This window comes from Gekko japonicus, unplaced genomic scaffold, assembly GCF_001447785.1.
Source record: "Gekko japonicus isolate JY-2015 unplaced genomic scaffold, Gekko_japonicus_V1.1 scaffold102, whole genome shotgun sequence".
NCBI classification, from domain to species: domain Eukaryota; kingdom Metazoa; phylum Chordata; class Lepidosauria; order Squamata; family Gekkonidae; genus Gekko; species Gekko japonicus.
In genome coordinates, this window is record NW_015172006.1 from 1,320,386 (window position 1) to 1,337,899 (window position 17,514).

At 47.5% G+C, this 17,514-nt stretch overlaps 1 protein-coding gene across 1 annotated transcript in view; it reads right to left on the reverse strand.

Moving 5' to 3' along the window:
- The window catches only part of COL27A1 (collagen, type XXVII, alpha 1), a 399,797-nt gene that overhangs the window by 94,903 nt on the left and 287,380 nt on the right, over nucleotides 1-17,514 (reverse strand). Inside the window, exons 38-40 of the mRNA XM_015420171.1 lie at nucleotides 12,635-12,688; nucleotides 10,438-10,491; nucleotides 7,347-7,454 (exon numbers count right to left, since the gene is read on the reverse strand). Coding sequence (XP_015275657.1) covers nucleotides 7,347-7,454; nucleotides 10,438-10,491; nucleotides 12,635-12,688 — 216 coding nt within the window. The remainder of the gene's footprint in view (nucleotides 1-7,346; nucleotides 7,455-10,437; nucleotides 10,492-12,634; nucleotides 12,689-17,514) is intronic.

Genomic DNA, 17,514 nt, shown 5'->3' on the forward strand with positions numbered 1-17,514 from the left:
GGAGCCGGCAGACAGGGCGGGGGGGCGGGCGGGGGGGGGAAGACCGGCCTGGAGGGGGTGGTGGGCAGACACCGGCCTCGCCGCTGCCGCCTCGGGGAGATCGAGGGGTGGGGGGTGAAGGAGACAGGGCTCTTCTCCCCCCCCGCGAGTATCGCGGGTCCCCCTCTTGTTTTAGCCTAAAAGCCACTATTTGTTATTCCTGATTATACCTGAAAAAAGCCGAATACTATATTGGTAGCCCAGTCAGATTCTCAAATCTGATTCAGTTTAGGAAATACCCAAATAATACTGATAAGGTATTATTTGGGTATTTATTCAGTTCAGTTTATGCCAAATGCACACCCCTACTTCCTGGTCCCAGACTCTGTACTGCAAGAAAAACAAGCAGTCTCAGTTCACAGTGTATGAAGCAGACTGAAGGACGTAGATGGAACAAGGGCAGATATGAGCTGATGAATCTATCAAAGGAGCCTCACTTCAGATAGGCAGGTAATCCTCCCAGCCTGCTTTGCCCTCTGTAAGAGAGTTTCAGATTGTGAAAGAGTGAAGCAGGGCTTTGAGAATGATGTTGGTCTCAAGATTTTGGAATGATCTGCATTTATCCAGTCTTTTTTTTAAAAAATCATGCTCTTCCTGTAAGGAGATCAGGGTGATGTACATGGTTTTCACCTCCTCTCTTCTTTCTCCGCAGCAAGTTTGCAAGGAAGGTTAGCCTGAGACAGTGTAACTGGGCAAAGAGCACCCAGTGAGCTTCACAGATTCTCACTTTGGTCTTCCCTGTCCCAGTCCAACACCCAATGAACTTGATGGACAGAACGACAGAGAAGAGGAAGTATTTCTTCATTCAAAAAATGTTTGACTTGTGGAATTTTCTTTCACATGCTGTGGTGATGGTGCGTAGTTTAGCTGGGTTTAAAAGGGGACTGGATATCTTCATGGAGAAGAAGGCCATCAATGGACAGAGGCAGCAGCCCTCTAACATCAGTGCTAGATAGCAGCAATGGGGGGAGTCTTTGGCCTCTGTGCCCTGCTTGTGGACACAATTGCAGAGTCTACCTGAATATGGAGTTCCATTGAATCTTCCCAACATCACCGCTGAAGGCAGGGCCATACCATTACATAGGGTTGGGGGGCTGCTACAAAGAAGTATCTGCTTCCTCTCACAAAGGTGAGATGACCCTCCCAACAGGACGATTATTTCAGATGGATAACCATGTTAGTCTGTTGTAGCAAAACGAAACGAGAGCCTAGAAGTCTTTAAAGTATTATTTGACTCCTCTTTAATTAATCTCCCAAAAGGAAGGGACCTTTAACAACAAGCCCTGTGCTGACAGAAGTTGCTGCACAGGCACATTTTGTGAGAGGTGGTCCTTCAAGTACATAGGCCCCACAGAGCGGAAGACTTTACAAGTGAAAACTAGCACTTTGACCTGAGTCCAGTTCAGAGTGAGCCTAGCCCACCTAGACCACTTTGACATGAGCACTTTGACCTGAGTTTCAACCGGGCAGCCCAGCAGAGCCCCACCAAAGCCTGCAGGGAGAGTTCTCCCTGCAGGATTGGCTCCTGGGGAGGGCTGATGGGTGGACCCATTGGGCTGTCAGGTTTAAACGGCTGGCAGCCGTTTCATGACCCTGGACTGCCCAACAGAGCCCTCCCAGGAGGTGATCCTGCAGGGAGAACTCTCCCCAAGACCAGCAGAATGGAAGGTGGAAAGATCAGAGATCTTCCCTCCTTCCTTTCTGCTGGCTGCGCAGAGCAAAACCAGCCCATGAAATGGCTGCCAGCCATTTAAACCTGACAGCCCAACAGGTCCACCCATCAGCTGTTAGGTTTACATGGCTCACACGGAGAAATATAGGAAATATGACTGTGAAAGAAAATGCAAAAAACCCTCATATTTTTTCTTAAATAAGTGTGATTATTTCAGTATAAATGTGATTATTTCCTAACAAAACTATTCATCTAATACAAAACCTATTCCAAATAACTGCACTACAGAAGTAAAGTAATAGTCATCCTAATCATGAGTTTACAAAAAGTAAACCAATTACGCACAAGCAGACAGTGAGTAAATCAAAATGTTGTAATTCTGCAAGGGTTATGAGATACTCAAATAGATCTGCTCCAAGTCCAGAGTATGAGATCCAAAGCCCAAAGTATGAAATCCAAGATGAGGTTTCCAGATTTAATTGCACCCATTTCAAATAAACAAATGTGTTCTTCCGTGTTTTCAAGAAGTTTAAAGCAGTTAGGAGCAATGGGGTATACCCTGTAAGGGTCAAGATGCCGGACTAGGTGATCTGATCCAGCATGGCTGCTCATATCTTCATAGGCCCTTCTTACACATTACAAACACTACACCACAATGCTTCTTTAGATGTCAGGAAGAACTCATCTCTGGCATTTCCCACAAGGGCTTCTTTATTTCAACAGGCGTTTGGTCGATTTAGTAGTCTGGGGCCTGTTTTTACAGTTACCATTTGCTGTTTTACGATTTTATCTTATTGCGACTTTAAAATATTGTAGAATGCTACGAAAGCAGAGGAGGGGGGAAGCAGCATATACAACACTGTAAATCAATAAATACCACCGATATTGGAGACCTACATTAAAAAGGCACATTGTAAAAATTGCAGCACTTGGCCAAAAAGATGGAAAGGAGGGGGCCAGGGTAGAAAGGAAAGGGGAACTGGAGTGTATGTGAATGGGTGCAGGGCATATGTCAGGGGTGTAATGCTGAAGCAGCGGGTGAGTTTCAGAACACTGTTCACAAGGGAGAAAGCTATTTCTTCTTCCACCAGCTATTATGGGTCCTACTTGGGCCAGCGCTTGGATATGAGATTGCACCATAACACCGAAGTGAAGATTGATGGAGGAAAGTGATTACAAGCGGGCAGAAATATACAGGTTCCACCGTGTGCTTTAAAAAAGAAATTGGAAGAGGAGGGGGGGGGGGAAAGGCAAACAATTCTGGAATCCAACTTGGCAGAGAGAGGAGACAGAACCTAGTCTAGCCTATTGACTGGAGCTGTATAACTCAATTCTGCTCGTATGAGTGTTCTACAATATTGCTCTTACTGGTCCTTACTGAGAAATGGCCGTCTCCCTTCTGCACGTAGGTTGGCCTTCCTCTCAGGGGCGGTGTGCCACTTGGCTGGTCTAGGTGTGGAAGAAGGGGGCTGGGCACACTTCTGGACAACCCGAGTGAACACAGAATTGCTATTTTAAAAGGGAACTGTTTACATGAATCCTTGTTTCTCAGGAGAAGCAGAACTGACCCCCTGTGCTTAACAAAGGCATTTTTCACAAATGCAGATTCTACATTAAGGTCACTCTAACTCTGTCTTCCCACAGGGAATTAGGTTCAGCACTGAGGAAGCAAAAATTTGCACTCCCCCCCCCTTATTTTTCATAATTTGTTTACTTTTGTTAACCAAAGATGAGTACTCACACTGCTGTCGCTACAAATACAGTATCTCCTTAAGTAGTCCAACCAAGTGAGACAGATACATTCCCAAGATACTTCTAAAGCACCAGATGTCAAGAACCGGGGATTCTGGCAGCAAGGCGCAAGCCCCCGATTCCATGTGACAGCTTGCAAACAGAGGCAACTGCTGGCCTGGTCGCTGCTGTTCTACGGTGCCGTCACTGCAGATGGTTGGTTGGTGGTACTGCAGCCTTCGATCCAGCAGAGATCAGCCAACACAAAGATATCTGGCCTTAACAGAACTGCTGACTTTCTCCTGGTTCTTCATAGACTGATACCCTTCTTGTTTCTATTATCTCAAGACAAGCACATGCACACAGAAGCTTACACCCAGAATTAAATTTTGTTGGTCTTAACGACGCCACTGGACTCAAACTTTGTTCTGTTGCTTCAGACCAACACGGCTACCGACCTGAACTGTCCTGCTAAATTTATATATATTTATATATTTATTTTATTTATTTTGGGATTTATATCCCGCCCTACCGAAACGGCTCAGGGCGGCTAACAGGCGGCAATGCCGGATTAAAAAGTAGAATACAATAAAACATTATTACATACATAGTAAAATTGGTGCTCTAAAATTCTCTAAGAATCCCCAAGATGTGCAGTATCCCGCGTTGGCGGCCAGCATTATTAGTGGCGTGAGCGCCAGGAATGATATTTTCCCCATCTCCGCCAGACGGCATCTACCCCCCTCCCAAGAATAGGGGTAGATGATAGGATCGTATCATGGTGGTGGAATAGTGGTGGCGGGCAGCTCCTACTCAGGGCCCGGATCTCCGCTGGGAGCTCGTTCCACCAGGTAGGAGCCGCTACCGAAAACGCCCTGGCCTTAGTTTGGGCAAACTTGATGTCTCGGGGGCCTGGAACTTCCAGGAGGTGGAGACTCCCGGATATATATTAAATGCCCTACCATGTCTCTCTGCTGATCTATAAAGATGGATCCACATCACCATACCTAATCCTGTAAAGCTTTTTCCTGTGCCTACCAAATCTTGTCCGTGGCAGTTAGAGAAATGTCTTTAAAACACCAGCAGGAGGGACAGTAGCTTCTGGGTGACTACTCGGGTTGCCATCTTTATAGAAGCCGAACGCAGTGCCATCACTGCATTCTTGAGGACTAGAAACTTGCATTTAGAACACAACAGCCTCTCTCCCACCACAGAACGGTGTCCCAGCATGCTGAGTGATATGCCCAACTCCTGTACTTGTGCACTGTGTTCAAAGAATCATGGAACACATGCATCCAGTGTACCCACACATCCAAAAGAACTTATGTTCTCCTTGGATAAGGAGAATTCGGTTCATGTGCTGCCAGCCCTTGTGGCCGTGCTGCATGTGGACCGCCTTTGCCCCCCTGGAAGGAGCGAGGGCAGCATGATGCAGCAAAGGATGCATCCGGGTACGGGGGGGCGGAGTTCTCTTGAGCCGGCCCCTTGCCTCCCTCCTTCATTCTGCCCTCTCTGCTCGGCCTACCCTCCCTCCCTTCTGGCAGTTCAGGCTACAGCTAGTCGCCCTTTGGGGGCCAGGTAGGAATTTTTCACCCCTTCCCTAATTGGCTCTGGGAGGGGGTGTTTTCGCCTACCTTGTACTGCGGTTGTGGTTTGGGAAGATTGACAAGGGTGAAGTCGGGTTTAAGTAGGTTGGTCACTTTAGTTGGCAGGATGTCAGTCTGTTCAGATTGCGGCACAGTGAGCACCGGCTATAACCCTTTGGGAATAGGGGTCATGTCAGTACAGTTTTTGGGCCCTGTGACCCAGGGCGGGGAAAACAGACCGCCTATGGGATTGCGGGGAGATCTCTTCCTTTGAGCCCTGCGACTCGGGGAGGTGATTATCCTGGCAATTCCAATTGCTGTGCTGGCCGGATGTCAGCCATATTCTTGGCTGGTGTCCGGGGCGGGGTGGCTCGCCCTAGATTGAATGGCGAGGGAGGGGTCGTGGACCCCTGGCCTAGCCATGCCGCAACCTGATTACCCCTTCCCATTATGTTTGCTGTTATGCTGTTATAGTCTCAATAAAGTGGCCCATTAGTACCCAACCTTGTTGTCTGTCTTGTATTTCCGACTTGGGGGGCAAAGGAAGACACACTTTGGCTGTCCAACATTTACAGCACACATTTCCAAGCAACCTCCAGGACAACCTGGGAAAACATGTTTCTAGGAGACCGTAATGTGGTTCCAAGCCATTGAGTGAAACCAAGGCTCTGATCTATAGCGTGTAATCAAACAAGATTTGCCCACAACCTTCTGAGGAATAATCCAACACTACTCCATTGCTCCAGGTTTGTTGCCCACAACCTTCTGAGGAATAATCCATTGCTCCAGGTTTAGATGCTCTTGGGAAGTGTTTTTTTCCTGCTTCCCCCCAGCATCAGGTTATCTCTGATCTTTCCCAAACTGGCTTAACTGAGACGTTTTGGGAATGATCTCAGCAACGTTCAGACTCCTGGCCCTGCCCACAGAGCACATATTCTCCTGCCCCATCGCTGCAGCAGCCACCTCCACCCAGTCGTTCTTAAAGGCAACTGAATATCTCTATAACAATCCGTATCAGGTTCTCTACAATCCCAGCTTTCTTTTTTTTTTAAACCATAATTCTCCATCCCCTTTCCCCTTATGTGCCTGCAATGAAAGAGGCTAGAGACTTACTTCTTTTTTCAGAATGAAAAGCTAGGAATGCAGAGAAACTGATATACAGATGGCCATACTGCTAGTTGCATTATAACAATATTCAGCTGCCAATTTTTTAAAAAGCCTGAAAAGTCCCCAGTGCCATGGGGAGGATTCTCCCCCACGGGACACTGGGGCAGGTAAAAGGTGGGGCAACTGGCCATGTGGGAGCCGAGCAGCCACTGTATTGGGAGCTCAACTAAACGGCAGCTTTTCTCTGATACAAGGAGCTCTCCTCCAGAGGAAGAGACTCTTCTGCTGGAATAAGACTCCTTGAGCCAGAGGACGGCCCCTCACTAACCCAGCTGCATCCACAAAAACCCACATAAAATTACAGAGGCCACCATCAGTAGTAGTGCCCCTTTTGAGAAATGCTCCTCATCCAACAACATATGAGGTGCCCAGAGACAGCCCTCTGACACTGTGAAAGAATCCACACAAAACATCATTGCCCTGGAAGGGAAATGGCAGGTGGATTTTGCAGACAAGAGCCTCATGCAAGAGAAGAGAGGGCACATGCTGGTTCCTGCTTAACATTTTTTCCTATAAAATCCACACGAATCCACTGGCAAGTAAATTCCAACCAAATCAGCTCATGGGAGCAAATGGCAGAAAGTGTCCAGTTAAAGAAATTACTGAAGGACCTCTTGAGGCGGGATGTGGTGCTAAAATAACCCATTGAAGTATGAGCAAATCCAACAGTTCTTAAGGTGTCGTTAAGTAATTTACTGATGTGCTTAAGACCTGATCTACACAAGTGGCAGACTGTGGAAGAATCCTTAAGCAGCAGACTGGATTGCAGAGCTTCAGGCTGTAGCCAGAATTTCTCCTCATTTAAAACTCCCAACAAGTTAAAAAAAAAATTTCCCTGGGAGAACAGTCCTAGCCTAGCCTATTCCCTGTTCTGCTGGTTTTCTACTTGCAAGTGTTGCTGGTTTTTTAACACAGGAGAGCCTTTAAGAACGGTACCTCCTACTCACAATCTGAATTGGTCCAGCCCATCCGACCACCTCAGGACTTGACCACCTCACTCTGTGGCACATATTCAGCCCTGTCATCTTGAGCTTCTTATCAGGAAAAGGTGTACCCATTGGGGGGGGGGCAAAAGGAACTTCATTTATGGCCTCTACACACAAGAATGGAAAGACCAAAAAAGAAGGGGAAAAGCGATTCTGTCCACTTACTCGGACACCTGAGACTCCGGGATATCCAGGCGGGCCTTCTTTTCCTTTTACGCCTTCTTGACCTTTCTCTCCTTTTTCCCCTTCTGGTCCTGGTTCACCTTTGTCTCCCTGGAAAAAGCAAAATGGATGAACTGAATTTTCTGTCTCCCTCAAAAGCCATACAATCGACAGGTCACTGGAAAGAACTATTGATGTTACAGTCAGAGGACAGAACACATCCTTCCTTTCTCACCCTTTCATTTCAACAGGTCCCTCCTGATAGGACTCCCCTCCCCCCCGAAACCTAGAAGATCTCACAAATCAGGATGATTCAGCAGTGGATCCTGTCTGTCTATTCTCTATCGACGATATTTTATCCCCCCCCCTTCTACTAAGGGTCATGTAAGTCAAGTCAATTCATTTTATTGCTCATAGACCAATATGTCATAAGCAAATATACAAAGTACGATGGAGTACAACGTACATACATACGTATAATACATTACAATTTACAGTTTACAGTTTCACAGAATAATGCAATTTAGTTTACCAAATACATATTAACCACCTAACATGGACAGAGTCAATTCATTTAATACTACCCAGGGTTACAGATAAAAACCTTGCCACTACCAATGTCACATTTGGATCAGTATCAGCTAAGAGATTAGCGACAAGTTCCTGATTAGTAGCAGGGCTCCGTTTTTAGACGTACACTGAGATCCATCTGCCACGAGCAGGGTCATGTAACTAGTTCCCCTCTTATCCATGCTATCCTCACAACAACAGTGTGAGGTAGGCCAAGAGAAAGCGACTGGGTGTGATCCAGGCTTTCCCCACTCAGCACTATGGACCAATTATCACTGAACAGGGACTTTGTGTTACATCTAATACACCACCCGATGGATTAGCCACCGAGCACTTTATTGTGGCGCTGCGGTGGCTCAAGTGGTTAAGACGCTGAACTGCAGGCTGTGGAAGGTCGGTAGTTCAGCAGTTCAAGACCCGAGTGTGCCGCATGACGGAGTGAGCTCCCGTCTCTGGCTCCAGCTCCTGCCAACCTAGCAGTTCGAAAGCAAGAAATTGCAAGTAGATAAATAGGTACCACTTCGGTGGGAAGGGAACAGCGTTCCGTGCGCCTTGGTGTTTAGTCATGCCGGCCACATGACTATGGAAACGTCTTCGGACAGCGCTGGCTCTTCGGCTTTGAAACAGAGATGAGCACCACAACCCTAGAATTGGATTCGACTGGCTTTCGAGCAAGGGAAACTTTACCTTTACCTTTTTACTTTATTGTAACATACTGCTGTTTTTATTTGTTTTATAGGTTTTATATGTTGTATACTTGGCACATGGTGCCCTAACTGTGAGCCGCCCTGAGCCCGTTCGCAGGGTAGGGCGGGATAGAAATATAATAAAATAAATAAATAAGTATACCACACTGGCACTCTAGTTTAGTCAGGCTGTAAAGTGGGGTGGGCTGAAGACTCCCTGTGAATGGGCAGCGATGGGTGGCGAGTTCTTCGTGGAAGGAGGTTCTGATTGCACAAATGGAAAGGTCTCATCTGGTGATGGCGAGGCACCTGGGAAGGGGGGTCTGTGCAGCCTCCTCCCTTCTCCTAAGATGGGGCACATCTCTAGACTCAATGAGATGGCCAGGAGGATCAGGTCCCTCCCAGAAATTAAGAGGTTATTTAAGGTCACCGTGAGAGGCTGAGATAAAATGCGTACCGCAGAACTAGGACGCTACACGCAAGCTCAAAGAGATACCGATACAGCCAAGCTTAAAAGAGTCTATAAGAAGCACGAAAGCTTTCTTTACGAAGTGAACACTTTGCTTACAAGGCAGAAAACAACAAAAAAGGGAGCACAGTCCAGCAACATAAACATATTCTGGCAACAAGGCAAAACGAAGGAGGAACTGGAAAAGCGACTCCTTGAAGATATAAACAAAACCCATAAAGCATTATTTAAATGTATCCGAAGGATGAAACCAGCCAGAGAGGAAGGAGGACCATTAGACGACAAAGGTACGAAAGGAGCAGAGGTTTATAGAACAATAGATGGTGTAAAGAAAGCAGAGCGAGTGAGAGACTTCTCTTGCACTCATAACTCTGGGTCATCCAACAAAATGGATTGGCAGTAGGGTCGGGACAGAGAGCAAAAAAGATCTTCATGGATGCATTGTTAAGGGAACTCACTGCATCTAGGAGTGGTGATGGTCACTGGTTTAGACACATTGTTAAGGGAACTCACTGCATCTAGGTGTGGTGATGGTCACTGGTTTAGCTCTGAAAAGAGATGATATGGGAGTCTGCAAGGAATCACAGAGAAAGGAGAGAGGATATGTGACTGGGAAATTTTCTCCCAGCGCAAATCTCCTCTAGGATGCTTATAAATGACACAAAGAAAATGTTATATTCCAGAGGGCACGACTTGGCTCGCAGTACTTTGGCCATGGCTTAAAGGCTGAACACCTACATGCTGAACATCCCAGGGTCACTGAAAGGATCTCGGGTGGCAGGTGTTGAGAAAGGCATTTCTCTTTTCGAGAGCCACTGACAGACCCAGAAAACAACACTGTGCTAGAAAGACCAACAGTACAAGGCAGCTTCTTTAGAGATGTCATGGCACCATAATGGGCCATAACGCAGCATTAGAGCACCTGTTTTGCATGCAGAAGCGCCCAAGTTCATTCTCTAGTATCTCCAATTGAAGGTTCTCACAGACAGCAGTACTTAGGGAAGAACTTTCCCTGCCTGAGTTCCTGGACAGCTGCTGGCAGAGTAGGTTATACTGAACTAGATGGACTAAACACACATTTGATCTGGTATACGAAACCTTCATGTCACTGGAAGGAGTATACCCATAGCTCAGCGGCTGCGCCTATGATTTGCACACAGAGTGTGCACAGGGTCACTTAAAGTATCTCGGACAGCAGGTGTTGTGAATCTCTACCCGAATCTCTGGAGAGCTGCCAGCAATCAGGGGACAGTTTCTGAGCTAGATGGGCCCAAGGTCTGACTTAGTATAAGGTTCCCATTTTAAGTTCCTCCCAGAGGAAGATGCGGAGGAAGTGAGATGTAAAAACACGAAAGCAGCTGTCGCTTACCTTAAGTCCATCTGGTCCAAGTGGGCCACTGTCACCTTCCAGGCCTGGCTCCCCCTGCAAGAAACACACAGACCTCCGTTACCCGCAGCAGGACTTGAATGGTAGTCCCAGGGCATCCTAGGCTGGCCCTCAGATGCACCACTTCAGGGTTACCAAGTGAAGGTGCAGGCGATGTCAACATGAGCGCTTAAAGTGAAACTGTATGTTTAGTATTTAGTTCGCAGCAACTAAGGGCTCAGGAATGAGCTCAGCTCACCAAGCTGGCAAAAGACAAGTGTGTGCTGTCTCTTTACACATTTGTAAATTTTGTCCTGGATCATACAGAGGATATGTTTGTAAACAGGTCATAGTCTATTGTGCTGTTGCCAAAAACACGGTATTTCGGTCAGGCACTACAGCCACAGGAATTTCAAGGGATATTAAAAGAATTACAGTACAATTAGAAACATTCTGGAGGGGAAGGATGTGCTTCATTAGGATGAAACTGAAAATGGAGGTAAGGCACATGGCCTCCTCTTGAAACTTCCAAGTGGCTCAGCTAGAACCTCCTGCCCTACAAGGCAGCGGACAGAGAGAGCAATCCTATGGTCTACTCTGAATCCTACTCTGGTCTATTCAGTGGGGCTTACTCCTGGGAAAGTGTTCTTAAGATTGCACTGTGAGATCTGACTACATCACTTCACACTGCAGGCAGGGAATCAGAGGGTTGTTGATTTTAATGTTCCCCTACGAAAAACAACTCCCTTCAAATAGAATGCTAGCACATAGGTAACAGTTGTTCCTGCTTCCCAGTCTCCCTGATGAGCTACATGTGGCCTGAAGTGACAACAGTCCTCTCTAGTGGTATAGCCCTCCCTGTAGTAGGGTTGCCAAATGGCTCTTACCTCGCGGCGGGGGGTTCCCGTTTGGCGTCTTGAGTGCGCGTGCACGTCACCCGGATGTGACGTCTTGAGTGCCGCATGCACGTCACCCGGATGTGATGTGATGACGCCGGGCACGCTGGGAGCAGGGCCACAGCCATTTGAGGGAAAAACTCTATGTTTTCCATCTTTTATATGGAGTTGAAGTTTGGAATTGGAAGGAGGATATTTTGGCTAACTTGGAGGTAATTCAAAATCAATGTATAAGGCGAATTTTAGCCCTGCCCAGAGGCACTCCCACTTCTTTGATGAGGGCTCTTGAATAAAACTGTGTTGGTCTTAAAGGTGCCACGGGATTCAGATTCTGTTCTGCTGCTTCAGACCAACACAGCTACCCACCTGAACCGGTCCTCTCTGTAGTTCAGGATGCTACTGCCTCATTCTACTGCAATTGCATAGCAGGAATAACCAGGCTGGGAGCATTAGGCTAAATTCTATTTGGGCCAGAGCTCAGTTGCTCACAACCTAAATATATAAGTATGCTACATTTTTGTCGTGCTCAGGGTCATCCCTGAGCCCTGAAAATCCTGTCGCCGTTTTGGAAGAGAGATCGCAGAAGGAAACAAGCGCCTCAGATGTGAAAGGGCTGGGTGTTGCGTCACACTCCAGACACCTTTCTCAGAGCAATCGCTTTCCCACCCTCTCTCTGCCTTGGCTGTGCGATTATCTCTGAACTCCTCCCCGGCACTTTCCGTTTCCTTCCTTTTATCTCCTCTCCCGTCACTTACGGACACAACCCTCAAGCTCTTCCTGAGCCCATAGCCTCTTCCCGCCGCCCATCACCACACTCTCCAATCTCTTAGTGTTTCTCCTTCTTTTCCTGCCTCCCTTTCAATCCCCGTCCCTCTAGCTTGGAGTTATGCATGCAGGGGAGTGCCCACTTCCGTCTCGGATGCCGTGACTGCCGCTCGCTGTCTCTTCCTTTCTGAGGGTGAGGGGTAAGGCAGGGGCCCTCCAATTACCTCTGTCTTTCAACCGGGCCCTCCCCCCTTTAGGTAGAGGAGCGTCGTCCATGCCGGACCGCTCCTTCGGCCCCATCTCCTCCGATTTCCCTCTGCGTTTCAGTCGTCGTTGAGGGAGGGGTTTGGGGATGCTCGAGTCTCCGGGACTGTTTCCCATGGCCTGTCCACCTCCCGGTAAAACAACACTTGAGAAAGAATTTCATAGAAGTTATGAAAAAGTGGCTACTTCAATCTCAATACTCCTTCACAGGCTTTACCTGGACTGTAAATAGCATCTTAAAGTTTATGCATTGAGGTAATGGCATATTCGCTTACCCTTTGACCAATGAGGCCTTGTTCTCCAGGGACCCCAAGTGGTCCAATATCACCCTATAAAAACATAGAGATTAGGGCTTTTTAGGGCAGCTTCAGAAAAGAAATGTTAAGAGGCTTATGAAATAGGGTTGTCTGATCAATCAAGGCTGAAACTTTATGACTCAATGGAAGAACCTTTGAAGGTAAGGGGCAGAACCTGGCATGCTGGGGTGGAGCTTGATGGATCTCATTAATTTTTGTTCAATGTTTCCGAAGCATAACATTTTCTCCACATTCGAACGTCGGCAGTCTGGAAAGGAAGCCTTGAGATGCCCCTTGGCAATAACTGGCCTAGACTGATTAGAGTGTTGCAGATCTTAGAGTTTTACAGCAGGCAGCAACACACAGATTGGCTCCTCGGGGTCACCTGATCACCCAGCACGGGTTGCAATTTTCATGTACATTGTCATTGTGGGCCTTTCTGTTTCACCCATTTTCATTTGCTGGTGTTCCTAATTAATTTGGGTTTTTTATATGAAATGATGTAATAACAATAGGACTGCCAACCTCCAGGTGGGACCTGGAGAACTCCCAGAATTACAACTGATGTCTATTGAGATCAGTTCCCTTGGAGAAAATGGCCGTTTTGGAGGGGGGACTCTATGGCCTCACATCCCCACTGAATAGGGTTACCAAGTACCTACCTTCGATTTGGTGGGGGGCAAATGGTTCCCGGCCAGAACATCCCTCGGTGGAACACATCCCCGCTGCACCGTGCCATCGTCCAGACCTGACGGCAACATGCTGGACACGTAGCTGGGTGACGCTCTGGCAATGGAGCTGGAAACTCGATGGTACCATCGAGTTTCCAGCTCCATTGCCAGAGTGTCGCCCACCTACATGCCTAGTGTGCTGGCGTCACGTCTGGGCGACGGTATGGTGTAGTGCGTTCGTTTTCCACGCTGGAATGTTCCTGACAAGACATATGTCTCCCCCGCTGATTCAAGGTAAGTACTTGGTAAGCCTACCACTAAACGCCCTCCTCAGGGTCTACCCCCATGGAATTTCCCAACCCAGAGGTGGCATCCCTAAATAGCAACATTAAAGTTGTGTAAATATTTTTTTAAAATCAGGGCACAAAAAAAAAAAGACAAATCATAGGTTCAATTTACACAAGGCAAAAGCAATGGAGATTGAGTCAAAAGAGTAAAACTATGAAATTCGGTAACATCTCTGTTTTGGGATTTCCTGCTTAGGTTCTGTGATGCTGGGCTAGGGTTGCCAACAACCCAGAGGGAAAAAACCTGGCAACAGCAGAAGCTTTTCATGGCACAACATCACCTGCTAAATAACATCACAGTAAGCCTCTACTAAAACAGCAGGGCATTTTCCTCTCCATGCTATTGCTGACTTTATGCCAGACACTGTCTCATAGAACAGGTACTTCCTGCTGTGGGATTCATGGCTGTTTCTGTCTTGGCATGAAAATAAACCATCCTGCCACTCCACCTGGACAAACGGAAATCAGAATACAGATCCGCCACTCCTTCCAAATGTTCAGAAGGGGGGCAACCAGCCATTCTGATTCAGGACGCTGACGAGCCGCAGACTGATTCCCATGGGAGACTTCCTCTGCACTCACTCTCAGCATAAGCTACAGAATACCTTTAGGCGTTTTCCATCAGGGCTGCTCTTTGGACAGGAGTGCCAGGACAACTGGTTTATGCACACACAAACAGTGATGTGTCCAAAGTTCAGAAAGGGACCACCGCTAATGGAGAAACTTAAAAGTTTTGCTCCTCTCAATTATATTATGAGCTGAATCCACAACTGAAGTTTGGGCTCAACTTGAACAGGCGTGTTGCCAGCCAGCCTTCCCTGTACCCTCTACATCAGGGGTGTCAAACATGCGGCCTGGGAGCCGGATCAGTCCCCTGGAGGGCTTCCGTCAGGCCCACAGTAGAACTGGCCATCTCCTGCTTCCAGTTCTGCTGCTGCTGCATCATTGCTTGCTTCGCCAGTCTCTCTTAATCACTCAGCCTTTTCATGCTTTAACCTGGGTCCTAGACTCAGAACTCTGAGCATGAGATTTCTGTGGTGAATGTCAATAAATCAAAAGTAGGTTTGCAGCTTACAGAGCTAATGTTTTAAGCGTGTTTTTATTTTAAGTTAAAAAAAATCTTTGTGTTTGTGTCCTTTATAAAGTTTATATCTCTGCTACCTGGCATTACATTTTATGACACACATGTCAGATCCGGCCCTCATAACAAATGAGTTCGACACCCTTGCTCTACACAAACTCACCCTTGCAAGATAGAGGGGAAAGCCCAATGGTGAGGTGGGTCTACTGACAACTGCAGGTCTCATCCTTAAGGACTGCACGATTCCATCGGTTCTTGGACATGTGAGAACTGCGACTGGCATTTGCCACTGCCTCCCAATCCAATGCACTGAACCAAGGGCCACTGGAAATCACTGTCCCCACACGTCTAAGAGGCAAAGTATCCAGGTCTACAAGGTCTCTGCTATTGCCAGCCAGTTCTCCTCACTGTTCTCCTTCCAGCTGTCCCCACTCTATGCTGTTGCAAGGGTTAATTTGGGGATTGGGGTGGGCGGAGGGAAGCATGCTGACTGGAAGGCCCAGTGGGAAGCTCCCCTTGGTGGGCCAATGTTCCAAGCCTTCTAAATGCCTGTGGGGTTTTCCCCCTGAGAGTTCTCAAAGGCAAGTAGATAAAAGCAAGCAAATTGCAAAGCGAGCCAGGGGACCTTACCCATCATCATGCAGAAACCAACTCAATGACCTTTCCACTTTAGCCCCAATATTCCCGATTTGGTATTTCAGTGCGGGGCAATGTTCCCTCTAAGCTGTGGAGTCCTGTGAGCAAAAATTCTACTTTGTGAGTTACTGGCATCAAAGTTGTGAGCAAGTGATTTGGCTACTGCATACATTAGTTTGCTCTGGAGCCATCCTTCCTGAGCTAAGACAAAAATGTCTGAGCTGGAGGCTAAAAAACTGTGAGCTAGCTCACACTAACTCAGCTTAGAGGGAACATTGGACTGCTGGGATGTTCTCCCACGTGAGAAGAGCTTCCTTGCAGAAGACCAGGAATAACAACACACTTGTGATAAATGAACATTTCTTGAGCTAACCAGATTGACCAGAAAAAAAAGTCTTCCAGTGAATACAGTCATCCATTTCCTGCTCACTACAGGAGCATGCTATGCTCCTGGTGAGTCCTGCTGATGGGAACACTGGTGGACCAAGGTGAATCAGTGGGGTTTTCTTCCTGGAGAAGGTTAACTGGGCTGCCAGCCGGCTAGCGGAAACTTTGGAGCTGAAATCTTAGAGGGATACCAGGGGTCCAAAGAAACAGTAGCTCCAGCAATGTGTTAGAAGGTTTGCCATGGCTAATAGAGCGGGGGGGGGGGGTCAAAGAGGGGGGGCAGTCAAAGTAGGCAGTCAAAGAGGAAAAAGAATTTAATCCCCAAATAAATTCTGATAATCTCTCTGTAGCAGCCCTTTAGAGACAAGCGCCAACAGCATACTGCGGAGGGGGGAAAAACCAACCCTTCTTTTAAGAGTTCAGGTAGGGAGGAGATATTCATATACTAAAGTTCCCAAGGTTCAATATTACACTGAGGGCTACAAATCACACATAGTCTGCAGGTCTGGACAAACAGCAAACTACAGTTTGCAACAAAAGCAGAAGTGGACAATTAGATAGCCACATGAAGGCGAGGACAGAGGCAGACCATGCCAGTCTGAGGATCACCTTTGGGCTCACTGATTCATCAGCAAACTGATACAATTCAACCAGTGTGGTGTGGTGGTTAGTGCTGGACTAGGATCTGGAAGACAGGGGTTCGAATCCCCAGTCAGCCAGGGAAGCTTGCTTGATAACCGTGGGTCAGTCACACATTATCAGCCAAATTTATCTCATGGAACTACCGTGAGGAAAAAAATGGAGGAGAGGAGTACGATGCAAGTTGTTTTGGGCCCCATTGGGGAGAAAGGCAGGTATACATGAAGTAAGTAAATATAAACTAAGGTTTACATCTGAATCCTGTACTTGACTCCTAAACCTGTTGTCTTCCCTCAGTACAGGCAACTGGTCACTTTAGGGTTGCCAAGTGTGTCTTCGCCAGGAGCGGGGGGCTTCCGGCCGGCGTCTGGTGTGTGCGCGCGTGCGCCGCACGCACGTCACCCCGCAGTGACGGGAGGACACCAGGCACGCTGGGGGCGGGGCCACGGCTATACAAGGGAAGACCATAGAGTTTTCCCTTGTATGGCCGTGGCCCCGTCCCCAGCATGCCCGGCGTGCCCACGTCACTCCCTGGTGACGCGCACGCAGGGGTGGGGTTTCCCCCGGGGCCCGATTCCGTGGCGTCAGAAACCGGGCCTCCAAAGCGGGGGTTTACCCGCCCCCACCCCCACTTGGCAGCCCTAGGTCACTTCCCTCAATACAGGCAACTGGTCACAGTACAGGCATGAGGCAGGGGAGAGACCAGGTTCTCCCACACACACTGACAGACTTCTAGCCTTCAGTGTGCTTGATGCCCAAGGTCCCCACCAATACTCCCTCTAAGCTGTGGAGTCTTGTGAGCAAAAATTCTACTTTGTGAGCTCCTGGCATTAAAGTTGTAGCATTTCTTTTGTTTTCTAGATTGAAAGTCATTCTGTTACTTTAGGAACATAAAATATGACTATGGACATTTTTACTTGGCATGAAATTATCACAACTAGCATATTAAAAATATAGTGTATCCAAACAATTATTACAAACAGAATACCCACCCACATGCAAAAACAAAACTGAAACCTGTTTCTTTTCTTGTGACAATAGCACCTCCTAAAGGAAGACATGCATCTTGTTCTTGCATTGGAGAGTTCAGTTTGTAAC